The 27,109-nt window shown below is 38.7% G+C and overlaps 2 protein-coding genes across 9 annotated transcripts in view; one reads left to right on the forward strand and one right to left on the reverse strand.

The window, feature by feature from the left end:
- Positions 1–1,124: 1,124 nt before the first annotated feature.
- Positions 1,125–25,517, reverse strand: LOC134354814 (centromere protein R-like). 2 transcript variants are annotated; one of them, XM_063064123.1, is made up of 7 exons: positions 25,404–25,517; positions 14,110–14,140; positions 13,891–14,014; positions 9,502–9,571; positions 8,970–9,048; positions 7,823–7,916; positions 1,125–6,396 (listed from the first exon to the last, which is right to left on the reverse strand). In XM_063064123.1, exons 1-7 carry the CDS (start codon positions 25,499–25,501, stop codon positions 6,347–6,349), a joined length of 546 nt encoding a protein of 181 aa, XP_062920193.1. In that variant the 5' UTR covers positions 25,502–25,517; the 3' UTR covers positions 1,125–6,346. The 2 variants fall into 2 exon arrangements, with proteins under 2 accessions (XP_062920193.1, XP_062920194.1); XM_063064124.1 differs by lacking the exon at positions 25,404–25,517 and adding an exon at positions 17,561–17,808.
- Positions 13,503–27,109, forward strand: part of efcab7 (EF-hand calcium binding domain 7) — a 70,897-nt gene continuing 57,290 nt past the window's right edge. For 3 of the 7 annotated variants that reach the window (XM_063064118.1, XM_063064117.1, XM_063064119.1), the window contains exons 1-4: positions 18,320–18,477; positions 19,305–19,480; positions 20,451–20,662; positions 25,083–25,169. In XM_063064118.1, the coding sequence (XP_062920188.1) occupies positions 18,470–18,477; positions 19,305–19,480; positions 20,451–20,662; positions 25,083–25,169 (483 nt within the window). In that variant the 5' untranslated portion in view covers positions 18,320–18,469. Of the gene's footprint in view, positions 13,567–18,124; positions 18,265–18,318; positions 18,478–19,304; positions 19,481–20,450; positions 20,663–25,082; positions 25,170–27,109 lie in introns of those variants that run through there. The other 4 variants (XM_063064116.1, XM_063064113.1, XM_063064115.1 and 1 more) reach the window with 3 other exon arrangements.

The following is a 27,109-nucleotide window of genomic DNA, read 5'->3' on the forward strand; positions in this document are numbered from 1 at the left end:
AGAGTAGTAAGACTTTGGCTCAACAAGGCTTCAGCGAGAACAGGTGGAGGCAAGGTAAGTAGGTAAGTTCATTTCTCATTTATTTAAATCTTGAGAGAATAGGGGATATATCTACTGAGCCAGTGTTCTGTTCTGGATGTCAGACGTGGGATTTTTAGAAGACTTCCAGCCTCCCCGATGTCCACAACTGTACTGGGTGTATCGAGATGCAGCTCCTTAGAGACCATGTTTGGGAACTGGAACTACAGCTCGATGACCTTCAGCTTGTGCAGGAAAGTGAAGCAGTGATAGACTGGAGCTACAGGGAGGTAGTCACCCCATGACTACAGGAGACTGATAAATCAGTGACTGTCAGGAGAGGAAAGGGAGAACGTCAGATAGTGGAGAGCACTCCAAGGGCCGTCCTCCTCAACAATAAGTACTCAATTTTGAGTACTGTTGGTCGGGGGGTGGGGGGGGGGAATGACCTACCTGTGGAAAGCAACAGTGGCTGCGCTTCTGGCACTGAGTCTGGCTCTGTAGCTTAGAAGGATAAGGAACTGAAGAGTATGGCAGCAGTAATAGGGGCTCTATAGTCAGGGGGACAGATAGGCGATTCTGTGGATGCGAAAAGGAAATATGCATGGTGGTTTGCTTCCCAGTTTTCTGGACACATCCACAACATCCTGTAAAGGGAGGGTGAGCAGCCAGAAGTCGTGGTACATATTGGTACCAATGACATAGATAGAAAAAGGGAGGAGGTCCTGAAAGAAGAATACAGGGAGTTAGGAAGGAAGCTGAGAAACAGGACATCAAATGTAGGAATCTCAGGATCGCTGCCTATGCCACACGACAGTGAGGATAGAAATAGAATGAGGTGGCACATAAATGCATGGCTGAAGAATTGGAGCAGGGGTCAGGGATTCAGATTTCTGGATCTTTGGGACTCTTCTGAGGCAGGTGGGGCCTGTACAAAAGGGACTGGTTGCACTTGAATCCAAGGGGGACCAATATTGTTGCAGGCAGGTTTACTAGAGTTGTTGGAAGTGGTTTAAACTAATACGGCAGAAGGATGGGAACCAGTAGGATAGAGCTGAGGATGCACCAGCAGGTTTACAAGTAGTCAAGTAAAGTCAAGTCGCTTTTATTGTCATTTTAACCATAACTGCTGGTACAGTACACAGTAAAAACGCAACAACGATCCTCCAGGACCATGGTGCTACATGAAACAACACAAAACTACACTAAACTACGTGAAACAACACAAAACTACATCAGACTTCAGGCCTGCACGGGACTACATAAAAGTGCACAAAACAGTGCAAGACAATACAATAATTAATAAACAAGACATTAGACACAGTAAAGGACAAATTACAATATAATAATAAATAATGTAAATGTAAACAATGTTTTAGCAGGAATTAAGAAAGAAATGAGCAAAAATTGCTTAGGGATTGGAGTGATGTTCAATTGTGTGTGTGTGTGTGTGTGTGTAGGTTGGTGTCAGACTAGACTCTGGACTCTGAGAATTGAGCAGTCTAATGGCTTGGGGGAAGAAACTGTTACACAGTCTGGTCGTGAGAGCCCAAATGCTTTGGTACCTTTTGCCAGATGGCAGGAGGGAGAAGAGGGAGTAGATAATGGCCGTAACATGAAGGTAATGAAAGTCAAGCCAATGTTTGGGTACAAATGCAGACACAGCAATGAGTTAAATTGTACCACAGAGGCAAAATTCAAAAGGACAAAGAATGCAGGACTGAAGGTGCTGTATTTAAATGTGTGTAGCATTCATAACAAGGCTGACAAACTCATGGTGTAATTAAAGATTGGTCGGTATGGACGTTGTGGGCATCTCTTTCTTGTGGTTGAAAGAAGGCCATAGTTGGGAGTTTAACATCAAAGGATACACTTTGTATCAAAATGACAGGCAGGAAGGCATAGATGGTGGTGGTGTGGCTCTATTGGTAAGAGATGGAATTACATCTTTAGAAAGAGGTGACATGAGGTCAGAGAATGTTGAATCTTCGTGAGTGGAGTTACGAAACTGCAAGGGTAGAAAATAAATTATGGGAATCATATATAGGCCTCCAAATAGTAGCCGAGATGTGGGGTTGAGATTGCAAAGGGTGCTGGAAAAGGCATGTAACAAAGATGATGACACAATTGTAATGGAGGACTTCAATATGCAAAGGGATTGGGAGAATCAGGTTGGTGTCAGATCGCAATAGAGGGAAATTGTTGAATGCCTATGAGATGGCTTTTTAGAGCAGCTTGTGCTTGAGCATACTCGGGGAAGGGCTACTTTAGAATGAGTGTTGTGTAATAATCCAGATTTTATTAGGGAATTTAATGTAAAAGAACTCTTAGGAGGCAGTGATCATAATATGATTGAATTCATATTGCAATTAGAAAGGAAGAAGCATAAGTCACATGTATCAGTTTCGCAATGGAATAAAAGGAATTACAGAGGCTTGAGAGAGGAGCTTGCCCAGGTGGATTGGGGAAGGATACTGGCGGGGATGATGGCAGAGCAGAGGTGGCTGAAGTTTCTGGGAATAGTTCACAAGGCGCAGGACGGATATGTCCCACAGCAGCTTTTAAAATCCAGCAAAAGGCAACTAAAGAAGCTATAAGAAGGAAAAAGGTGCAATATGAGGGCAAACCAGCCAATAATATAAATAAGGATACCAAAAGTTTATTCAGTTACATCGTGGTGAGAGTTGATATTGGACCACTAGAAAATGATGCTGGTAAGGTAGTAATGGGGGACAAAGAAATGGCAGATGAACTTAACAGGTACTTTGCATTTGCCTTCACTGTGGAAGACACTAGCAGTGTGCCAGAGGCCCTTGAGTGGCAGGGACCAGGAGTGAGTGCTATTGCTATTACAAAGGAAAAAGTACTAGGAAAACTCAAAGGTCTTACGGTGGATAAGTCACCTGGACCAGATGGACTACATCCCAGAATCCTGAGAGAGATTGCTGAAGAGATAGCAGATGCATTGGTTATGAACTTTCAAGAACCACTTGATTCTGGCATGGTCCCAGAGGACTGGAAAATTGCAAATATCACTCCACTGTTTAAGAAGGGAGGAAGGCAAAAGAAAGGTAATTATAGGCCAGGATACTTGGAGACTAATGACAAAATAAGTCAAAGCCGACATGGTTTCTGTGAAGGGAAATCTTGCCTGACAAACTGTTAGTATTCTTTGAGGAAGTAACAAGCAGGGTGGACAAAGGAGAGGCAGTGGATGTCATTTACTTGGATTTTCAGAAGGCACTTGATAAGATGCCACACATGAGGTTGTTTAACAAGATAAAATCCTATGGCATTACAGGAAAGATACTGGTATGGATAGAGGAATGGCTGATAGGCAGGAGGCAGTGTGGGAATAAAAGGGGCCTTTTCTGTTTGGCTGCAGGTGACCAGTGGTGTTCCTCAGGGGTCAGTATTGAGACCACTGGAATTTAGAAGAATAAGTGGGGATCTCATTGAAACCTACAGAATGTTGAAAGGACTAAATAGGGTGAATGTGGAGAGGATGTTTCCTATGGTGTGAGACACAGCCTCAAAATTGAAGGGTGATCTTTTAGAACAGAGGTAAGGAAGAATTTTTTTTTAGCCAAAGAGTAGTGAATCTGTGGAATGCTCTGCCACAGACTGCGGTGGAGGAGTAGTCCGTTATATCAGAAGTTGATCATTTCCTGATCGGTCAGGGCATCAAAGGATATGGCGAGAAGGCAGGTGTATGGATTTGAGTGGGACTTGGGATCAGCCATGACGGAATGGCAGAGCACTTGATGGGCTGAATGGCCTAATTCTGCTCCTGTGTCTTATGGTCTTATGAAGAACTCCAAAGTCCATATTGATCTGGTGGCTTTCTCAGTGACAGTGCCAAGTCATTCTGACCCCAAAAGAGAATAGATGTGAAAGACAGTCATTTATTTGGGTTGTTTTTCTCTGGGAGATGTTTCAAATGCAAAGAAATTCATTAGCTGGCAAAAGAAGACTCTAGCAGGAAAAAGCTGTTGAACACCACAGCCTCCTGCATTGCATGTAACAACTCCTAAGTTTGTATAGAGGAAGTGTGTTCTATTAACCCTAAATCAGATTAGGGAAAACACTTGAATTACCAAGGGAGATAAGATTACAGCCCCGACATTGGCAAATGGGATTGGTCTAGATAGGTACAAGGATGGTGTGGATTTGGTGGGCTGAAGGGCATATTTACCGTGCTTGATGGCTATGACTTTAAATGTTGCATGAATTAAGATTCAGGTTCCTGGTTGTTTCACCAATCAAAGGAACCAGTTTTACCAATAAACTCAAGAAATCAGCCAGTTTGAATCCAAAATAAACAAATGATTTGGGATCATAAGAAAAAATTCCAATTTTTGATTGCATCTTCCAAACCAGAAGAAGGGGTCATTATCCTGCAATGATCAACAAATGGGACCTTATAAGTTCAACTTAAGCACTAAAATGAAGAAAAGAGGGAATGAATCCAGACAAGAGAAAAAGATGGCTGGCTAGATTTAGCAGTTATTAAAAAAAATGGGCACAGATAGATTGACTAAAGGTTCTAAGTTGGTAAAGGCAATTTTACTAAATTGGTTTAGAAAATAATAGACTAAAACAGCTGCTGGAAGGCTAATCATTGTCAGGGCTGTGGGAGGCTTTCAATGAGAAGATGTTGAGACTCACAACAAACAAGTAATCATGAGAAGAATTTCCAGTTCTAGCTGCCCATGGGTAGTACGAGACAGGGTAAAGTATAAGACAGACAATGAGCACGGTGCTGCAGTACATTTGAAAGTACAGGGGTGAAACTGAAAAGTTAGGAATATAAAGAGGTGAATGAAAAAATAATGGTAGAAAGAATCAAGGCATACCCTGATACGTTCTCTACATACATGAAGGGAAAGAATATGTTATTTTTTTACAGTATACCGCAACTGCAGTTCAAGTGTGGATGCAAATGATGCTTCAAGGTGCCAATAAAAGATTTACCTTCATAAAGTAAGGTAGAATACGAAAAAGTTGGACTGTTAAGCAGGGGCAACTTTGACTTTGCCAGGTCTAGAACGTTATAGTAATAAGAGAATGAATATTTTTCCTTTGGAACAAAGAGTAAGGGGAAATGTAATTAAGGAGTGTAAAACAGAAAGGACCTATTTCCCATCAGTAGAGTACTTAGTAACTCAAGGATTAAGATGCAAATTAGTAGAGGGCTAAGGAAAAAAACTGTATCACACAGTAAATTTTGGGGAACTGGATATCATATCTGAACAGGTGGTGGAAGCAGAAATCATCTCCAGCCCTGGAAACATCCTCATAAATCTCCCCTGCACCTTGTGTCGTGCCATTACATCCTTCCCTTAATGTGATAAACATAACCATGCATAGCATTCTAGCTATGGCATAAATAACTTTTGTTAAGTTTGAGCACGGCCTCCCATTCTTGTATTTGATGCATGGATGAATATGAGAAAACCATGAGGATGTGGACAAGGCTATAGACAAAGAACTTGGAACTGAGATAAAGCTAAAGTTTATGTTTGGCCTGCATAGAAATGAGCAAAATGATCTTCTTTTGTGCAATTAGTTTCTATGATTCTAGTAGATACTTGTGCAAGTAGATGATAAAAATTATTGTTTTAACATAAGATAAGCAGAATTCCAGTTGTCAGGGGAGTACTAGACTGGACTTGTGGAAAGCACAAAATGAAGCAATCCTATTCTAGGTGACTATGGAATCAATACTTTTGAAATACACTATAGATTCAGATACGATCAAAGATAGGGATACTTGGATTGAGTGCACCTCAGAGTAAAAGAACCTTATTTTGTAACAGATGGGTGTACTAAACCTGAACAGTCAGGGGGTTCTCAGCATACAATGTATGTGAGATCATCAGGAAAGGGAAAATGGTTCAGCTAGATCTCGTAGCATCTGTGGAAAGAGAATGTTAACATTTTAGGTTGAAAACCCTTTGTCAGTTTTGAAACATTAACTCAGTTTTGTTTTCTCTTTATTAGATTTCCAGCATCTGCAGTTTTGATTTCTGAAGAATGTTTCACTTCAATCTGAATGATAGTTAGAGAAGATGTTTCAAATGTTGATCCCAATTGACACCTCTTTTAACAAATAACATTGATATTTTAACTTAACTATTGAGTATAAGGTTATTTCAGGAGTATCCCTTTGGAGACAGTACACATGAAATTCAGTTTAATGTACAGCACTTTAACAAATGACAATTTTAAGAAAAAAGATTATTAATGCATCACGAAGGACAGCTATGCAGCTTTGAAAGATACAGTGAAAAAATGTATTAAAAAGTGAATTCAAAGATTTACACTTTCATCTCTCCTGAACTTTAGCAGTTCTTTTGCTTCTTTCAACTTGTGCCACTGCAACAAAAACAATAATGTACCATCATAATCTGCACTGGAACTTCACACATTTTCAGTGAGAATTAGCATTGAATACAGGGTTGATTTAGCCGATGCCTGTGAAATCATGCCTCAAGTGACCAATGGCACTCCAGATATTTCAATCATGGTAAGTGGAAAAAAAATCCAATCTATGGGTGCCCATTGGTACCAATCCCAATTTAATCTTCACTTAACCTTTATGGATAATCTCTCTAGATCAGTCAAGGTCAGCAGTATCTTATTTTTCTCCTTTATCCAGAATATGCAAAATGAAATGTATCATTTTAACAATTCTTTGCTCCAAATTAATTCATTTGGAGCAAGTGTATATATCATTGAATCATTCTAGAAACATAGAAAACCTACAGCACAATACAGGCCCTTCGGCCCACAAAGTTGTGCCGAACATATCCCTACTCAAAAGTCTCTTAAAAGACCCTATCGTATCTGCCTCCACCCCCGTTGCTGGCAGCCCATTCCACACACTCACCACTCTCTGCCTAAAAAAACTTACCCCTGACGACATCTCTGTACCTACTCCCAAGCACCTTAAACCTGTGCCCTCTTGTGGCAGCCACTTCAGCCCTGGGAAAAAGCCTCTGACTATCCACACGATCAATGCCTCTCATCATCTTATACACCTCTATCAGGTCACCTCTCATCCTCTGTCGCTTCAAGCAGAAAAGGCCAAGTTCACTCAACCTATTTTCATAAGGCATGCTCCCCAATCCAGGCAACATTCTTGTAAATCTCCTCTGCACACTTTCTATGGTTTCCACATCCTTCCTGTAGTGAGGCGATCAGAACTGAGCACAGTACTCCAAGGGGGGTCTGACCAGGGTCCTATATAGCTGCAACATTACCTCTTGGCTCCTAAATTCAATTCCACTAAACTGTTTTTTTTTGCTATCCATCCATACCTCTCTAGTTTAGGAATCATTTCCCTAGGCTTGATATTTTGAACCACTTGTCCATACTTATTTAGAAAATAGTACGAAGATACTCTCTCATCTTTACTCCCACTATAAGCCCTTACATTGTGATTTGAAGCCTAACCACGAATGTTAGTGAAATCAATAAAACAAGATTATATGCAGAAATGGTCAGTCCTGTGCCACTGCACCAATCTACACTCTGACTTACTACTATTACAATATCTAGTGCAATTAGTAACTTATTTTCAAAAATAATCTGAAAAAAGAGACTTTAATTGTATTATGTATAAGGCAATATCTGTGCACACAATGGCTACGTTTTTTTTTCATCTGTCCCCAATTCAGTTGCAAGCTACATCATTCCCATTCCCTGACATTAAATATTTGTCAACAAATACAAGTAGTACTAGTTATCCTACAGTTAACACAGGATTCTGAAAATTGGAAAACAAAACTCTGATACTTACTAAGTTCCCTGTTTCTGCGGAGCTCAGTGGCTAAGTCACCTGACTTGTTCCAGGCACCAATGATATACCCAAACTCTTTAGTGTTCTCTAAAGCCTGAAATAATAGCAAGTGACAAGCTTGTTGCATAATAAACAAAACCTATAAATAACATGGGGACATATTTTAAAAAACTACATAACTTTGTATCAACAAACTCCTTCAGCAATGTCTATTATTGCTCTTGCTTGGTTTATAACTCTACACGAGTTGACATAGAGATTTGTCACCCCTCAAAAGACTGCACACAGATACTGACCTTGAATCATAAAGTGCAGTATTCTGAATTTACTTAGAGGATTCCTGTATGTGTTGGGGGAGGGATGTTTAAAGGAAATGGGCAGGATAAGTTATGGGTGGGGTAAAAAGTTGTGGGTGCCTAGGGGTGGTGGTGGAAGCAGGCAGAATGGAAGAATTTAGACAGGCACATGAATGTGCAGGGATTGGAGGGATATGTATCATGTGCACACAGATGGGATTAGTTTAATTTAGCATGATGGTCAAAACAGATTTCATGGGTTGAAGAATTATTCCTGTGCTGTATTGTTGTATATTTTATGGTTCTGATTTACTTCTTAAATCAATAATAAACTATCAGGAGACATAATTCACACACAGGGAACAAAATCAGCTTATAGTAACAATAGGCATATCCAAAAGTTGCATTTCAGGAACCACACAATTGCTCTTATCTTCAGCTGGGCCACTAAATAATTCTAAGAGATTAAAGGTTTTTGTCAAAACGGAACTAAGAATCAATCTGACTGTATCTGCATATACATAAGAAATGGGTTGTGCAATTCTGGCAAAAATTGAAGGTGAGAAATTGAGATTGTTTACAGTGTGTTTGTTGCTCCAAAAAAGTTGTTTTTTCACAGTTCTGATATTTTTGTAAGACCTGTGAAATTTCCGACAGATAAAGGTCTCTGAAAGACAAAAGTACTGCCGATCAAGTTGTGTATTGTAGAATTCATTGGCTATAACAGCTAATTTGATTATGAATGATTGTCAATTCTGCTCCAAGAGCAAGTAGTGAAGAAACATGCAGAGAAATACGGCAACATTTTAAACGCGCTATTCATTATTTTTAATCATATAATCCATACTAACCTTCAAAGCACTCAGTTTATCTCTGATTGACTGGATAACCAAGACAGACTTCTCCACCTTTGACCTTAATATATTTAATCTATATTAAAGGAAACTATCCCAATTAGAACATGTATAAGACATCAGTACCTAGCAAATGATGTATATTTATAATCCTTTTTGAGGAAAGACTTGGAAAAATTTTTGAAAAGGAAGAATATACAAATGTGCAGGGAAAGATATGAAAGGGATTATAGTGAACAGCTCTAGTTATCACTTGACATCATGTCCGTAAACTGTATCATCTGTAATTTTTATAAATAGCGGATTTGAAATCTTGTACATGTAATCACCACTTTTAGTTTGTTACACTTTGGCTGTTCTTTTCAGTGTATTCTAATGCTCTGAGTGATAACATAAACACATTCCTATTACATATCATCTTATAAGTATATTTAGGTGGTAAATTAATTTTCCCCAGAGTGTCGGATTGCTAAGCATAGCCCTTCTTCCACTTAGCAACAGGAGGCTTCCTGTTGATTCAGTGACTCACTCTTTCTGGTCTGAATTCAGCTGCCCTCTTGTGGATACCGTTGTCTTCTCTGTCTGCAACTCTGGAGCACCTATAGGACAACAGAAAATGCAAAAATTTCAAATTGATCTTTGGAAAGTACTGTTGAATACACAATAATCCAATTTCCCAAATGTTCTTCTTGTTTGATTGACACATCTTTTGTGAAAAGGAAGAATGAGTAAATGACATGACCCTACGATCTGGCCAATGCTCCTCTGAAATTGCCTTTGGTAAATGCTCAAGACACGATTAGTATCCAGTTTTTTCTGCACCCAAACAATTGAACATTTGGTTTAAAATCAGTTTGCCTGTTTGTGCTGGAAATAGTGCAGAGTATAATCAGAGTCAAAATCAGGTTTAATATCACTGGCATATGTCATAAAATTTTTTTTGAGGCAGCAGAACATTACGAAACATAATAATAAAAACTACATGCTATAATCTATATATATATAAATTAAAGTGCAAAAAGAGAAGGAAAAATACTGAGGCAGTGTTCATGGGTTCACTGTCCATTGAGAAATCTGATGGCGGAGGGGAAGAAACTGTTGAGTGTGTGTCTTCAGGCTCCTGTATCTCCTCCTTGACGGTAGCAGTGGGAAGAGGGCATGTCCTTGGTGATGGGGGTCCTTAATGATGCTATTGCCACCTTTCTGAAGCATCACCTTTCAAAAGTTTCCTGGATGCTGGAGAGATTAGAGCCCACAATGGAGCTGGCTAAGTTTACAACTTTCTGCAGCTTTTTCCAATTCTGTAAAATGGCCCCTCCATATCAAATGATGATAAAACATCAGTACATCTGCAGAAATTTGCAAGTATCTTTGGTGACATACCAATTTTCTTCAAACTAATGAAACACAACCGCTGCCTTGCCTTCTTTGTAGTTCCATCAATATGTTAGGGCCAGGAACCTGAAACTGCTCAGCCTTTCCACTGCTAATCCCTCGATGAGGACTGGTGTGTGATGCCTTGACTTCCCTTCCTAAAGTCCGCAGTCAATTCCTTGGTCTTACTGACATTGGGTGCAAGGTTGCTGTTGCAACACCCTCAACCAGATGATTTATCTCACTCCTGTGTACCTCACCGCACCTGTCAGAGTGCAACTTCAGGTCAGCGTATTCAAAAGAACCTTGAAAAGAAAAAATAAGAGATATCAAAGACAGAAATAGAGCTGTTTCCGAAGATGCAAAGGAGTCGCTGTTTAGTGCCATCTTGACTTTGCTCCACCCTCCTCATAGACTGAGGTGATCCAAAGCCGAGTGGAGAACTAGCGTGAATGCATCTGCTGTAAACCTATTGTGGCGATATGTCAAGGTCCTTGCTTAGGCAGGAGTTGATTCTAGCCAATGTCTCAAAGCACTTCATTACAGTAGATGTGAGTGCTACTAGGCAAGTTGTTGAGGCAGTTCTTCTCGGACATAGGTCTATTTATTGCCCTCTTAAAGCAGGTGGGAACCTCCAACTGCAGCACTGAGAGACTGACGATGTCCTTGAACACTCCCACCAGTTGGATGGCACAAGTTTTCAGAGCCCTGACGCCTTGCAAAGGTTCACCCTCTTGAAAGACGTTCTTACATCAGCCTCTGTGATACAGATCTCAGGGTTACTAGATGCTGCAGGGACTCACACAGAAGCAGTTTTATTCTCCCTTTCAAAGCAGGTATAAAATGCATTGAGCTCATTGAAGAGTGAAGCATTACAGCCATTCATGATGTTAGATTTCACTTCGTAAGAAGTAATGGGATGCAAACCTTGCCAGAGTTGATGTGCATCCGATTCTGTCTCTAACCTCAATCAGAATGTTTTTTTTGCCCTTAAAATAGCTCTCTGTAGGTCGTACCTGGACTTATTGTATAGTTCTGGATCACTGATCTTGAATTCCACAGATGTTGCCCTCAGCAGACTGCGAATCTCCTGGTTCATCCACGGCTTTTAGGTATGTGTGGTATATTCTTGAAGGCACACATTCACCCACACAGGTCTTAATGAAGTCAGTGACAACTGTGGCGTATTAATTCAGACTCGAAAATGAATCTATGAATATTGCCCAGTTCACCAAATTAAAGCAGTCCTGTTAAGCACTCCTCCATCTCCTTTGACCATACCTTCTTGGTCCTCACTACTAGTGCTGTGGGCTTTAGTGTCTCCCTACACACTGGGAGTAGAAGTACAGTCAAGTGATCAGACTTTTCTAAGTGCAGGCATCGGATGGTACAGTAACCGTTCTTGATCGTGATATCACAGTGGTCATGTATTGACTCCTCTGGTTCCACGGGTGTTATGTTGGTGGTGGTTTTTCACAGACTTCTTCAAGCTGGCCTGGCTGAAATCCCCCCACGATGTTAGGGAAGGCATCAGGGTCCGTTATTTCGTGGCTGCTGATTATGTTGCTCAGCTCCTCCAGCGCCTGCCTGAAATTGACCTGAGGTGGAATGTACACCACTACCAGATAAAACAGACAACATTTGACCACTAGATATTTCAGGTTGGGTGAGCAGGACTGAGACAAAATTAGCACGTTTATGCACCACAATGAGTTAATCAAAAAGCAAACTCCACCTCCTCTATCTTTAAAAGACAGAGCTGTCCTGTCTTTGTGGAGAATGATGAAGACATTGGGCTGCAGCACTGCATCCAAAATTGTGGGTGTGAGCCAGATTTCTGTAAAGCAGAGGACACAGCAATCTCTGATGTCCCTGTGGTATAGCAATCTCCAGTTTTATTTTCCAGAGACTGTAGATTTATCAGTAGGATAGTCGGGAGTGGAAGTCTAAAGCCACTGCATTTCAACTGTACCTGTGGACCAGTGCAACATCCTCACTTCCATTTTCTTAATGGGAACTTACTCATGACCCAAGTCTGTCATACGAAGTTTGTCAACTTTGAGTATGGATAGATTTTTTTTTTGTATCTTAAAATGATGCTGCTTACTGAAGTATCCATGGTTGTGTCTGTGTATTTTAGCTGTAGTAGTCCTAAACAGGAATACATGATGATTCCCATCTGAGCTGCACGCAAAAGTCGCAACTTAATGGTGCCATTTTACCAGAAGTTGGATGTTGCCAAGGGTAGAATGGTTTAGTTATGAACAGATATTAAGTCTGCTTTCCATGGACAGCAGACTAAGAAAGGACATGACTGAGGAATATAAAATTGAGGGGTTAAGACAGGGCAGACTGCAAGAAACATCTCCCCTCAACAGAGGTGATTAAAATTAGAAGACATAGATTTAGGCCTGAAGAGTTACAGGGGATCTGATTTTTTTTTTAACCCAGAGACTGGTGAGGATATGGAATACACTGTCTGAGAGAGTGAATGGAAGAAGAGTCACTGACAGAATTTAAGAAGTAACTGGAAGAGTACTTGATGACTTACACATAGAAGGCTATGGGCCAAGTGCTGGAAGATGGGATTAAAATGGATTGGTGGCCACTGGTTGCTATGGATGTGGTGAGCTGAATGGCCTATTCTTATGCTCTATGTCTCATAGTTGAAATAGATGAGATCAGAAGCTTGCATATAAACCTTAGTAATTCAGATATTGAAAGTGTAGAAAATTAAAGTATAAATGTATTCTCTTCAGCATAGCATTTTCACATTGAATCATATTTTTACACCCATCATAAAGAAAGAATAAATTTGCATACATGAGGAAACTTCCATTAATGCCCCACCTCCCCTTCGTACCCCATCCGTTATTTATTATTTTATATATATATATATTTTTTTCTCTCTCTCTCTCCTTTTTCTCCCTCTGTCCCTCTCACTATACTACTTGCCCATCCTCTGGGCTTCCCCCCTCTCCCTTTCTTTCTTCCTAGGCCTCCTGTCCCATGATCCTCTCATATCCCTTTTGCCAATCAACTGTCCAGCTCTTGGCTCCATCCCTCCCCCTCCTATCTTCTCCTATCATTTCGGATCTCCCCCTCCCCCTTTCAAATCTCTTACTATCTCTTCTTTCAGTTAGTCCTGACGAAAGGCCCCGGCCCGAAACGTCGACTGTACCTCTTCCTATAGATGCTGCCTGGCCTGCTGTGTTCACCGGTAATTTTTATGTGTGTTGCAATAAGTTTGCATATTTATGTTTAATCAACATTGTTTTCCTTCTGCAGCCTTCCTTACATTTATTGAGACTATTAAATTACCATAATTTTGTATGCATTTTCCATTATGAATATTTCTGAAATTATCATCGACTATGTGGATTACAGCTAGTTTTGTAAAGTAATCTGTTTGTACAACAATAACTCAGCAAAACTGGAACACCAATTATACCTATTAGAAAGTAACGAAAATGAGTAAACACTGAACAATGTAACTGAATAAGAGATTAAGCAAAACTAGTGTCCAAATACATTATTAGTGTACCAGAGTATGTCCTAAAATGAGAATCCTTGGGAGTATAAGGACTAAGACGCTGTGTTCCAGTGACTGGTGAAAACATTTCCTTGGAAATCATGGGTTTCTTCTTACATGGTGTTTTCTCTGCTTCCTGCAAAATAAAAAAAAAACTCTCCCCTAGACACAATAATTCCTTTTGTTTCATTAACAAAAGTATTTACAAATTTTCATTTCCACAACACTTACCTTTTTTTCTAACTGGAGAGACCGTTTAACTCTAAAATATTAAAATAAATAGGATTTGTTAAAAAAGGAAACAAGTAAATAACTTCTAAACTCCAAATCTAATATAATTTCTCATTCCAATGTTCTCTACATTGTACATTCAGTAATGTATAGTACATTACTGTACTATATTATCTACAGTATATGAGATAATTTTTTTCATGTTCAGCGGCATTGGTTGCTTTTCAATTCCATCCCACAATATACCTTAAGTTCACCCAATATCCATTGAAAAATATTCTCATATGGGATATTATCCAAAATACAGTTTCTAAATGAGTACAAAATCAGGCAATGTATCAATACACTGTTTGGTAGTTAAAGGTTACAGACCAATGACCTAGTTCTTCTGATGTCCATTCATGTATACAGAACAAACACCGAGGCAAAACATCAGTTCCATCTCTGCTTCTCAACACAAGTTCATGATTAACACTGTAGTACATGGATTCTTCATTTCCCCTTGCAAAAAGATGAGGTTGGTTTGACAGATGAATAATTGAGTTTAATTATTGATTAAATGACCTAATAAGACTCCAAGAACAATCAATTGCAGCTGATTAATTGAAATATTTTTATGCTTAAAATTAATGACTGACCTTTCATTGATCCACTGACATGAAATCTGGCTTTGTCATTTAATGATCCTGTTTCACATCACATCAACAACATTGTTGCAATAACAAAACAATTTTTTGCAGGTTTGGGAATGAAGAATCAATACAACAATCAGATTAGCCATGATCTTATTATTGCTGTGCAAGCTTGAGAGACTGAGTTAGCCGAGTATAAATCTGCGTGTTCCAGTGTATGTTCAAATCATCATCCAATCAGTACTAATTAAGAAGCTTCAAAACCTGCACTCTCTACACATGACTGTGGGGCTACGCACAGCACACACAACATCTATAAATTTGCTGATTTTGTTGTTGTTGGCAGAATCTCAGACAGTGATGAAGAGGAATACAGGAGTGAGACACATCGGCTGGTTGATCGCTGTCGCAACAAAAACCTCACACCCAATGTCAGCAAAACCAAGGAACTTATTGTGAACCCTTACCAGCCCTCACTGAGGCATCAACAGTGGAAATGGTGAGCAGCTTGAAGTTCCAGGGCATCAGACATCTTGAAGGATCAATCATGAGCCCAACACATTGATGCAAATCATGAAGAAAGCACACTAGCAGCTATACTTCATTAGTTTATGGGGATCTGGCATGTAATTAAAGACTCTTGCAAACCTCTACGGTGAAGAGCGTTCCGACTGGTTACATCACTGCATGATATGGAGACTCCAATGTGCAGGATCAAATGAGACATAGTAATTTTTATTCCTGCACTGTATTTTGCATGTGTCAGTGATAATAAACCTGATTCTGATTCATATTCATGCAGCATCTTTAATAAAGATGGATATTCCCAGGTATTCCATAATACTGCAAAATAAAGTAAAAATTTGGAAAGGCTGGCTGGAACTGCATGGTCAGAGAAGTGCGATTTTAGAAGTGTGTTAAATAGCAAAAACAGAGAAATTCCAAATTATTTGGCTAAAGCTAGGTCTGCTAATAGCAAGGAAGAAATGTAGAAAAGGACAGAAGAGGATGTTTCAGCAATAAAAGATTACAGAGATACAGAATCTCTTTTGTTTGAATTTGCACAAATGAGTTAAAGTGAATTTTTTAGGAATTGGGAACCAATGTGATTTGCTCTGTTGGGGCTCTAAGATTTTAACCAAATGTGTTGGGAGAGCAGGGAATCATTGGAAATAAGAAAAAAAAATTGATAAAGGTTTCATAACTCATCCAAGAATGAGTCTTTCCTATCTCTGACTCAGACACATCAGTACTAATTTTGTAATATACCTTGGGAAGCATCTTGAGAAATTTACTTTATTAAAGATGTCATATAAATAGAAGCAATAACTTTTAGATAATTAGCCAAATACCATAGAGGTAGTGAAAGGATTAAAAAAAAAGCAAAGCAGTTTGTAGTTGGTACCATCAGCCTTATATGAACATACTGCAAAGCTGAAACCTAAGCCAATGGGATGAGCAAATGTATACAGTGTAATCGCAATCATTTTCAATAGAAGGGGAATCAGAATCAGCTTTATTCACTGACATGTTGTGAAATTTGTTTTTTAGCAGCAGTACAGTGCAATACAAAAACATATTGTAAGATAATAAAGATAAAAACTAAATATGTAGTGCAAAATGAGAGCAAAACAGCAAGGTAGCATTTATGAATCGTTCAGCTCGGCAGAGAAGATATTGTTCAAGAGTTGATTGTTGCTCTTCATCCTCCTTTGCCTACCCCGATGGTAGAAATGAGAAGAGGGATGCTCCAGGTGGTGAGAGTCCTTAATGATGGATGTTGCCTTCTTAAGGCATCATATTTTGAAGATGTCCTCAAAGCTGGGGAGGCTAGTGCATATGATTGAGGAGGCTGAGTTTACAACCCTCTGCAGCTTCTTCCAATTCTGCACATTGGCACTCCCAAAGGTGGCAATGCAACCAGTCGGGATGTTCTCCAGGGTACATCTGTATTAATTTACTAGTCTTCAGTGACCTAACAATTCTCCTCAAAGTCCTAATGAAATATAGTTGCTGGTGTACTTTCCTGATAATTGCATCAGTATGTTGGGTCCAGGATAGATCTTTAGAGACATTGACACCCAGCAACTTGAAGCTGCTCACCCTTTTCACTGCCAACCCCTCAAGAGGACTGATGTGTGTTCTCCCAATCTTCCCCTTCCTCAAGTCCATAATCAATTCCAGTCTTACTGATATTGAGTGCAAGGTTGTGGTTTGACACCACTCAATCAGCTGATCTATCTCACTCATGTACACCTGCTCATCATTATCTGAAATTCTGCCTATAACAGTTGTGTTCTTAGCGAATTTATAGATACCATTTGAGCTCTACGCAGTCATGAGTGCAAACCGTAGAACAGCGGGCCATGCATGCATCCTTGAGGTGCACCAGTGTTGAATGTCAGTGCGGAGATATTAATAGGAAAAGCGGGTGTGGGAAGCAGAGAAGGGAATGTACATTGTGAACTTAGTGCTGCACCTCTTCCCCACACACCACTTTCTCTACTTCACTCTCGCTTTATCCAATTACCCCTGCCCCACAATCCCTCCCTAACTCTCCGCGAACCACCCCAGTGAGCCCACCCTTTTATCCAGCATTCCTTTCTCCATCCATCCTACTCTTCTCTCCTCTCCCCTCCCACTTCTCTCTCCCACTCTACTCCCGCCATTAATCCCAATCCCACTCCCCCTCCGCCTGCCCTGCCACCATTTCCCAGTTTCACATCCCACTTTCTCCTCTCTTCCCCCCTTTTCATCCCTCCCCTTTTAATTCCGCTTTTACTCCCTCTTTCCCCCTTCACTGCCTCGCACCCACTTACGAGCGTTTCGGTCCCATTCTTAGATTTTGCGCCACGTGTTGCATTTTTATGTACCCGGAGTAACATCAGTTAGTGAAACGGTCCGTGCTTGGGGAAACTGCATCCTAATCTCCATTATCTTAATTTCGAATTTTAAAGAAGAGATAATTTGACAGTTTAAACTGGCAGATAGAACAACGCTTGAAGGAATTTTCGATAACATGCAAATAGTTACGGGCCGTTGTTTACGATTGGTCAACAATTAACTATCTATCAGTGTGCTGCATAAAATCATTTTGTATTTGCCTTGATTGGAACTGGAAAAGAAATAATCAAATCCAGGAGGTTCCGTAGACAACGTTTCAGGAACAGTTTATTTCCTTCCGCCATCAGATTTCTGAATGGACAATAGACCCTCAGTATTTTCCCTCTCTTTTTGCGTTTATTTACTGTAATACTTTTTTATTTACATAATAGTCATTTATATTTTTTATTATTTTGTATTGCAATGCACTGCTGCTGCAAACAACAAATTTCACGATATAAACTCGTGATATTAACTCTGAATCTGATTCTGAAAAGCGGAACCACCGTTTTGAGCCGAGTCCTTTTCGCAGTGGGACCGCGAGCTTCCGATTGGTTGCAGTTGTTGCTATGGTTGCGGAACGGCCTGGTCTGGGAGCAAGTGGTTAAGTGGGCGATTCAGCTCACCAACACTTATTTAGGTATTATATAGTCATAAACGACAACGTCTTAGAGAGATCAAATTTTTAATAAGCAGCCTTAAATGTTTTTCGTAAATAGGGGTGGTTTAACAGCACGCGTTTTGTTTACCATTTAATAACTGGAGGAAGTGAAGTTAAAAGTTGTGAGGTACTGGAACGGAGAAAAGGAGGACACTGAACAGGTTTTCAGAATATCAATAACGTTATGGCAAGGTGAATATGAAAGCTTTGGAGAACAGGTTTTGGAGATCATTTTGGTCATGGGTTTAGAGTGTATTTCCAGGAGATGTGAATGAAATAGAAGCCATTCCAGTTTAGAGGGAAGTTGGACAAATATTTGAAACAGTGGAAATTCCACAAGTGAGTCTTCACTGATATTAAAGTAGAATTCTATCCGTGTGAATAGGCATGCAATAAACCTCACATCTTTTAATTAGAATATGTTCAATTAAAATATCTGATTATAAGTTTCAGCTCAGATATTGTCAGTTCAGAACTATTAATAAATAAACAAGGATGAAAAGAATCCTAATGTTTTATGCAGGTAGATCTCTTAAATGAATTTCCAAGATTGTGCTTCTTCTATATATCAAGTGTAATTAATTTGTTCGTTCATAGTAAGCAATCTAACAAAGCCTTAAACCTGGCTTCTCAATGGACATTTGCTTGCTTTCTTAGAGGGGGTCTTTGTATTACTGGTATTGTATATTTAATCTAAATGTTAATAAAAACAATGTGTCCCAACTCCCATCTTGGTTAAGATTAGTTAAATTAGTGGATCATCATTTGAAACCAGGACTTTCTAAAGTTACAACAAGCTCTGCCTTTATTGAAATTCTACTTATTAATATATGACATATCTTACAACAGGCATTATAAATGTTAAGTATATGATACAAAAGTAATTTTGCCATTGTTATTCATCTTTACTGGCTTGCTGATAGTTTTGGCAATGGTCTGTATTCCATAACAACCTTAACTCACTGCAAAACTACTGACTGAAAATTTTAAAATGTCACAACTCTTTGTGAATTTTCCAGAATGTCGAATCGGCAAGGATGGATCACACCTACTACAAAAAGATCAGCACAATCTGAAGCTGGCAGATCTCAGTGCATTGAAGAAGAGACGTTTTATAGAAATTGCAGAGCAGCTTACCTGACAGTGTTTGGTACCACTTTGGAGAATATAACTTCCAAGGATCAACTCTGCCTGGGTAAATTTTATTTAATCAAGTTCATACACTGTTTATAAATTAGTGTTTTGCAGTCAAACAGAAAATATATAAACACCCTTGCAGAGTAATATGGGATGATGATAGATGAATGAAAGGGAGGTAACTTTAAATTCAGTTGTTTTATTTTTTTGCCACAGAAATTGCCAGCAATAAATAAACGATATGATTAGAAAAAATAATTGGGCAACATCTTTCTTCTGAATACTTGACAGTACCAGAGAAAAACATTGTGGATGTGGGAAGTTTAAAATAATAGCAGTTCCTAGATATTCTGAGATGAGTCAAATTAATTGAGAAATAACTGGTGTAAACATGAGCATGTTTACACTGATTAGAATTCCATTAAGTTAGTGACCAGGTCTTTTGTTGACATTGGGGGGAAAGGTTGTTGTCATGACGCTGTGTCATTAGGCTCACTATCTCCTTTCTGAACTCCAGCTAGTTGTTATTGAGATACAACTTTCTACAGTGGTGTCAAGGGATATGGGGAGAAGGCAGGAACGGGGTACTGATTGTGGATGATCAGTCATGATCACAGTGAATGGCGGTGCTGGCTCGAAGGGCCGAATGGCCTACTCCTGCACCTATTGTCTATTGTCATCCGAAAACTTGTTGACAGAGTTACAGCAGAATAAGTGGGCTGTAGTCATTAAGGCATATTACTTCATTATTCTTAGCTACCAAGATGATAATGGTCGTCTTAAAGCAGGTGGAAACTTCAGATTGAAGAAGGGAGAGGAAACAAAGTCTGCAAATACCCTCCTCAGCTGATCTGTGCAGGACCTAAGGATATGGCCAAGGACAGTGTCTCGGCCAGTTGATTTCCGTGGATCATTCTTTGGAAGACTGATCTTACATCTGTAATGGTTGTGAAAGGCTATTTATAAATGCAAGTCTGTATCTCTGTCTTCCCTTTTTTTTGTTAATTGTTAATGTGCTTAAATTATAGCTCTCCAGCAAGCTGGAAGGAATCCTTCCAGAAGGACACTTGGAAAGTACTGGACACAATTTACGAAGACGTTAAATTTTGATGACTTTTGTGAGATCTTGAAAAAAGAAGAACTAACAGATAAGAATGAATTGATGAAAGCTTTCAAAAAGATTGATTTAAATAATGATGGTTATATTGTGCAGGAAGAACTTTATAAAATACTCACTACTGTAAGTGCTTTTTTCAGCCTTTGTTCAAAATAAATATTGGTCATTTCAAAATGCACCAAAGTTAGAAATTGAATCTTTCAGTAGTGTTATCAGAAGCCAATGTACCAGTCCAATATATTAGAATGCAAGGTCACAATGTATGGGACAAATACTTGAATATTATTTTAACTGAATACATGGACCTGTTTTCCATGTAATTCTAAACATGGCTAGGTTGATTTGTGGACTTGTTACTTGATGGCAGGTGGATTGACTGAATGTAATGAAGCTTTGCATCCTTGCTCCCAAACGCCAAAATTGCAACATCATGTGCTCTGACCTCAAAAGGAATATTTGATTTTAAGTAATATACAGAAGAAAGTCTCCTCTCTGTCTCCCAAATGCAATCTTTTTAAAACATGTTTCGAATTCTTTTTTCTCAATGAAAAAGGAATTTTTCACTCTGGTTTCCTGGGCTGCATACGTCCAGGGAAGACCATCTCTGGCCCTGCCAAACATGAGGCACAAGCCCCACCCTCTATCTGTGTGGATGCTGTTACAAATTAATGCCACAAAGTAACAGACAGTACACTGTGTACGATTAAAGGAATTGTATTTATGAATCTTAACTAAAGGGTTAGTAAAGAATAACAAAAAGTAAAGGGCCCATTCTAATTAAACAGTCAAATGTGCACAAGTTGGAGCTCATCTTGAATTTCTCTGTCACCCACCCGCTGGGCCCTTGGTCAATGTGAAAGCACACGCTACCTTCCAAACTTCGCTCGCAATTCATCTCGAAAAAATGGGTCTCCCACTGGATCGTATGCTACAACCGGTTCTCCCCAGCGTATTCTCTCTTTATCTCCTCTCAAACAAAAGCCCAACACCAATCTTATTGTCCCTCACTGAGAAAAACCTCCTGCTAATTGGATGGCACACATTCCACATCATCCCTTATCTTCAACAATAACACAAACAGGCTGAAAGTAGAACAAGTAGCTCTTACAAAGCTGCTAAATGAAATACCTACAGCATAACAGTAAAGATGTGAACCAGGGCACGGCATGAAGATGACAACAATTCAAGAGCTGGAAAATTTCAGAGTAACTGGCTTGTTTTTTTTTGTAATTTTTTTAATTGAAGTTCATCAAACAAACATTTCCATCTGATGTACTTCAGATACTGTACATATATATCTAATATTTGTCACAAATCTCCACATAATATTTGTCTGAGGTATACACTTATAGAAAGGAGAGGAAAGAAAGAACAATCGAAAGAAGAAAACTATGTACAAAGTAGGGAGTGATTTTTTTTTACAACATATTCATTGACTTGTGAGTATAAAATCAGGCCGATGAGGTGTTATGGAGTTAAACCATTTTTCCCAGTATGAATCAAATTGTTCCAACTTATGATTAACAGATGCTGTTACCTTCTCTATTTTGTAAATGTCCATTGTAATTTCCATTCATACATTTAAAGTTGGACTTTCCTGTGATAATCATTTCCTGGTAAGGGCCTTTTTACCAGTCACCAGCAGTATATTCACTAAATATTTATCTCTTTTCAACCATTCTTGAGGTATATACCCAAAATATATGGTCTTACTCTCTAAGAGTATTTCACATTTAAAGATGTCTTGTAGGGCATTATGTATCCCACTCCAATAGTCTCTGATAATGGGGCATTCCCAGAAAATATGATAATGGTTTGCATTTTGATTTCCACAATTTCTCCAGCAAACAAGGAGGTTACTATCATAATGGGATTTCTGAGAGGGTGTAATAAAATATCAAGTGTTTCCACCCAAATTCCCTCCATTTCTGTGAACTGGTACACTTCCATTGATACCTCCATAATATTGTCCAGTCTTCCTCAGATATTATTATCCCTCCTTCCTTCTCCCATTTTGTTTTAAAGTATGAAGTTGAATGTGTTTTAAGATTTGACAAACCCTTATACACGCTTGAAATGATTCTACTACCGTTGTCTGAATTATATGCTTTTCTAAATACAGTAACTCTATCAGACATGTACTTTCCTTGGTTACATTCTTAACCGTCCTATTAACATACTGTCGCATCTGTAAATACTGGTAAAAGCCTTGTTTTTCTAATAAGTGTTTCTCTTTGAGCATTTCAAAACTGAACAGTGTTCCTTCTTTCATTATATTGCAAATAGTTGTCATTCTTTTAGCTGTCCAGTCCTTAAATCTAGCATCCAGTTTATTCGGCGCAAAATCCGAGTCATATGCACACCATTTAAGAATTGCAATGTTTCTGGCTATGTTTTTATACATTAAGTAAGTCTACCTCAATGCAGCATGTAAATCTGATCCTGTACACACATCAATGCAATTTACGACAAAGGGTGACTGAAGAGTTATCAACAAAAATAGTCCTGGTGCTTTTATTTTGCCCCATCTTTTATTTGAGCCTGTCATAACATTGGTAGTTCTGGTTGCAGTTCATCATTATAGGATGATGATGAACCAATAATCTGTCCAATTGGTATGAGTTTTCAAATCGCACATAAGGTTGATCTCTAGGCTTAGTGTATACCTTTTTTGAACTTCCTAAATTTTCTTCTCATGAGTCAACAGTGTGAAAATAAAAGCAAGGTAGAATACAAGAAAGATACAAGAAAATGAAGGTGCTCCATACAGGATCTTGGCCATACCTCTGCCTTCATTTATGCTGCCTGATCTGCTGAATTCCTCCAGCAGTTTGCTTTTTTGCTGTTGGGGAATTGAGGTCTAAGAAATTACAGAAGGGTTTTTTTTTTCTGAAGCCTCAAAGTCTTTTGATCAAACTGAAAATTAAGCTTGCTCATTATGAATTATGTCTGTTGAATGCTACTCCACAGTATATTGTTAGGAGATTAAAACTCCAGGTCAAAAATTGCATATGAGCCATATGATTCAATGCTGCACATTATCTTATTGAGATTTAATCAGAGAATTAAACATGACAACCCACTGTATTGCTGAAGAAGCGCCATACTATCAGAAAAGATGTTAAGCCAAAGTTCTAGCTTCCCCTTTAGATGAATCTTCCCATGGTGTTTTTACAAGAAGGATAATCTTCCTAGTGTGCTAGCAACATTTATGTTATTATTGCATTAGTTGTTGTATTTATAACTGAGCAACAATGATTACTTTGGGACGTTCTGAGGGTCTTGTAAGATGCCATGTAATTGTAAGTGATGTTTTGTTCCTTTGAGCATAGCAAAGTTCAAAGTATATATCTGTCACCATATACAACCCTGAGATTCATTTTCTCGTGAGCATACTCAATAAATTGAATAACCATAATAGATTTAATAAAAGACCACACCAACAGGATGGCCAACCAGTGTGCCAAAAGGCAACAAACTGCAAATACAAAAAGAAAAATAAGTAAATAAAGAATAAATATCAAGAACATGAGATGAAGAGTCCATGAAAGTGAGCCCTTAGATTGTGGGAACAGTTCAGTGATGGGGGAAGGTGAAGTTGAATGAAGTTATTCCCTCTGATTCAGGACCCTGATGCTTGAGGGGTAATGCCTGTTCTTAAACCTGGCGGTGTGAGCGCACTGACCTCCCCATATTCAAGAAAATCTTCAAAAGGTGGTGACTGAAGAAGGTGGCATCCATGGTGAAGGACCCTTCATCCATGATGAAAGACATGCCTTCTTTGATTACTATGGTCAAGGACGAGATGCAGGAGCTTGAAGATGTTCACTCAGCATTCTAGGAATAGTTTCTTCTGCTCTGCCATCAGGTTTTTGAAGACCTGAGACCTGAGGCTCCTGTACCTTCCTCCTGATGGTAGGAGCGAGAAAAAAGCTGGGTGGTTGGGGTACCTGATGATGGATGCTGCTTTCCTGCAACAATGCACAAAGGTGGGATGGGCTTTACCGTGAAGGACTGGGCCATATCCACTACTTTTTGGAGGAGTTTCTATTTATGGACATTGGTATTTCATATGGAGCATAGAAGCAGTGCATTTGTCTTAAGTCTTAAAGATGCCCTACTCGGCTCTTTCTCTGTTTAACTTTCCTGTCTCATTTGTGTTAGGAATTTTAAGAGCAAGAAAGGAGTATTAGGCACAATATGACTGTCTATATACTGTAGATCCCAATGTCACCAAACTGCCATATTGGTTTTCTTTTGTGTAACCCTTTTTCTTTAGGATTCAATACACTTGTTTTTCTTGGTGATTAATTTCATTTGTTTGGGAAAAGTCAATATTGGCTTTCTTTATAATTCTGATGTCCTATATTTAATATCTATGTTCCCTAATAACTGAGTCCTTTCTTATAAAAATTAAATGACATAATTTCAGCATTTCATTTCACATTGCATCACTTCTTCATTGTGAAATGTTATTAGTGGATGAGTAATTTTTACATGGCATTCTAGTCTCACAAATATTTGTGCTATTATTTTTCTGCAGAAAGGCGAGAAGATGACACATGAAGAAGTTAAAATGATTATGGATGAAACTGATGTTAATAATGATGGAAAATTGGATTATAATGAGGTATTGAAATGTAACATTAAGCTGTTCTTACATTTATCATGCTTCTCATGGAAAATCCAGGAGAAGTGTGCTCTACATTTCTGGAAGGTATTTGATCAATTTTAGTGTCCTGGAGCAATTGTAAAATATAGCTTCACCTTTTCTCCAATTTTGTCTCCTTGAAGCTTCTGAATTTATACTACCACACTTACTTCTTCTTTTAATTGTCTTTCTCAACTGAACATGTCCACTTACCTGTTGAGATTATGATTTTCCTCCTTTCCTTCTACAGACTCTGAATCTAATAATTCCACTTTTTCACAACTCTTTCCTTTTGAATTCAGTTTTTCCATTCTCCTCTAATTTGTCTGCTATCCAACCATTTTGGGTATCAGCCCCTGTGTCTACTTTTTAACCATATTCATGGATAATCTTTTATCCATATCATCTCACATTCTTTAAATACCACAGAAGGTGCTGACAAGGTAAAAGGCCAAGCATGCTCCTATCAGATCGTGGAGCAGACATAGAGGGCCAGCTCCTTCTGTTTCTTCAATATTTATGGTATTTGCCATGATATTTTGCTTAAAGAAAATTTGCAGGAACACACAAATCCTTTTGCCAGAATTACATTGTGATGTGAGAAAGCCTATTGTCTGCTCTGATGGGACAGAAGCTGAGGAAAACAGAGCATAATTAATGCTGTGCAGGGAATAGAAATGCCAAAGGAGAAAAGTTATGGGAGGGTGATGTATTTGCACGTGTGCATTGTCTAGTCCATATGGTAGGGTCTTCTCCATAATCATTTTGGACCTTCCTGCCATTGGACCAAGACTTCGCTTTGTTGAGATATGATAGCTAGTGTGCAGCAGCCATTGACTGTTAAAAGAAATCACACAGGGGCATCTCCTGTTTCTCGGAACTGGAAGCAAGGCATATTGATCCTGAGGGACACCTAAAAGGATATTTATTGAAATTTCAAGCTTGAATTTATTTTTTTGCCAATTATAATAAACGGCCACTGTAGTTCTGCATTAATTTTTATTTACGCACTAGTAAAAATCTTTGTTGCCAATTTTATCACAGTCATGTATTTTACCTCAAGAGTACAGGTTCTAAAATGCAGAGAGACTACTGGACTATTTATTTGTGCATGTTCATCAATATTGGGTGCTAGGAGAAAAACCTGGATTAATTAAATCATAAGAATCAGTGAATGACTTTGAATGTGCAGGAATTGTATATTGTCATTACCAATTTACTTATAGTTTATTATAGAACTATGAAAAAAGTGCATTTACCTGAAGTTTTTATAAACTGAAAATCCTGCTGCTGTCTGTAAGGAGTTTGTATGTTCTCCCTGTGACTGCATGGGTTTCCTTCAGGTGCTCCTGTTTCCTCCCACAGTACAAAGACATACTGGTCGGTAAGTTAATTGGTCATTGTAAATTGTCCTGTGATTACATTAGTGCTATACCTGGGATTGCTGGGTGGTGCGGTTCAAATGGCTAGAAGGGGCTATTCCATGCTCTTTCTCAATAGTAAGTAATAAAATAATAATTTACCAAATACACATATGAAAGCACATTTCTCAGCAAAACCTAAGAGTAATGCTCTTATCAGATCGTGGAGCAGACGTGGAAGGACCAAATGGCCAACTAAGAAATCAATAAAAACTTAAGAATTCTTGCTGAACATATAGTGGAATGTAGATGATTATTATTCAGCGTTTTGATATGAAAAAGTAGTTAATTGGTTGTAATTTTTTTCTGTTACCTGTAAGGCTGTGGGGTTATTTCTTTTTCAAAGTTCCATAAATTAGAAATTTATAAACTAATGGCTAAGTTTGTTTTGTAATGTTTATATCATTTGTTAAATGATTGAAATTAAATGTAGGGTACATATTTTGCACATGCAGATAGAATATAAAATAATTAGAAGGTAAAATACTCAGATAATTC

This window comes from Mobula hypostoma, chromosome 12, assembly GCF_963921235.1.
Source record: "Mobula hypostoma chromosome 12, sMobHyp1.1, whole genome shotgun sequence".
In the NCBI taxonomy this organism is placed as follows: Eukaryota; Metazoa; Chordata; class Chondrichthyes; order Myliobatiformes; family Myliobatidae; genus Mobula; species Mobula hypostoma.

Bases quoted from the DNA above. Each gene is read 5' to 3' on its own strand.
- LOC134354814 (XM_063064123.1), bottom strand. From the start codon at position 25,501: ATGGAAAAACTGAATTCAAAAGGAAAGAGTTGTGAAAAAGTGGAATTA. The intron at 14,015-14,109 runs GTAAGTGTTGTG...TTTATTTTGCAG, and splicing joins CTCTCCAGTTAGAAAAAAAG to GAAGCAGAGAAAACACCATG. The intron at 7,917-8,969 runs GTTAGTATGGAT...CTATTATTTCAG, and splicing joins ATAAACTGAGTGCTTTGAAG to GCTTTAGAGAACACTAAAGA.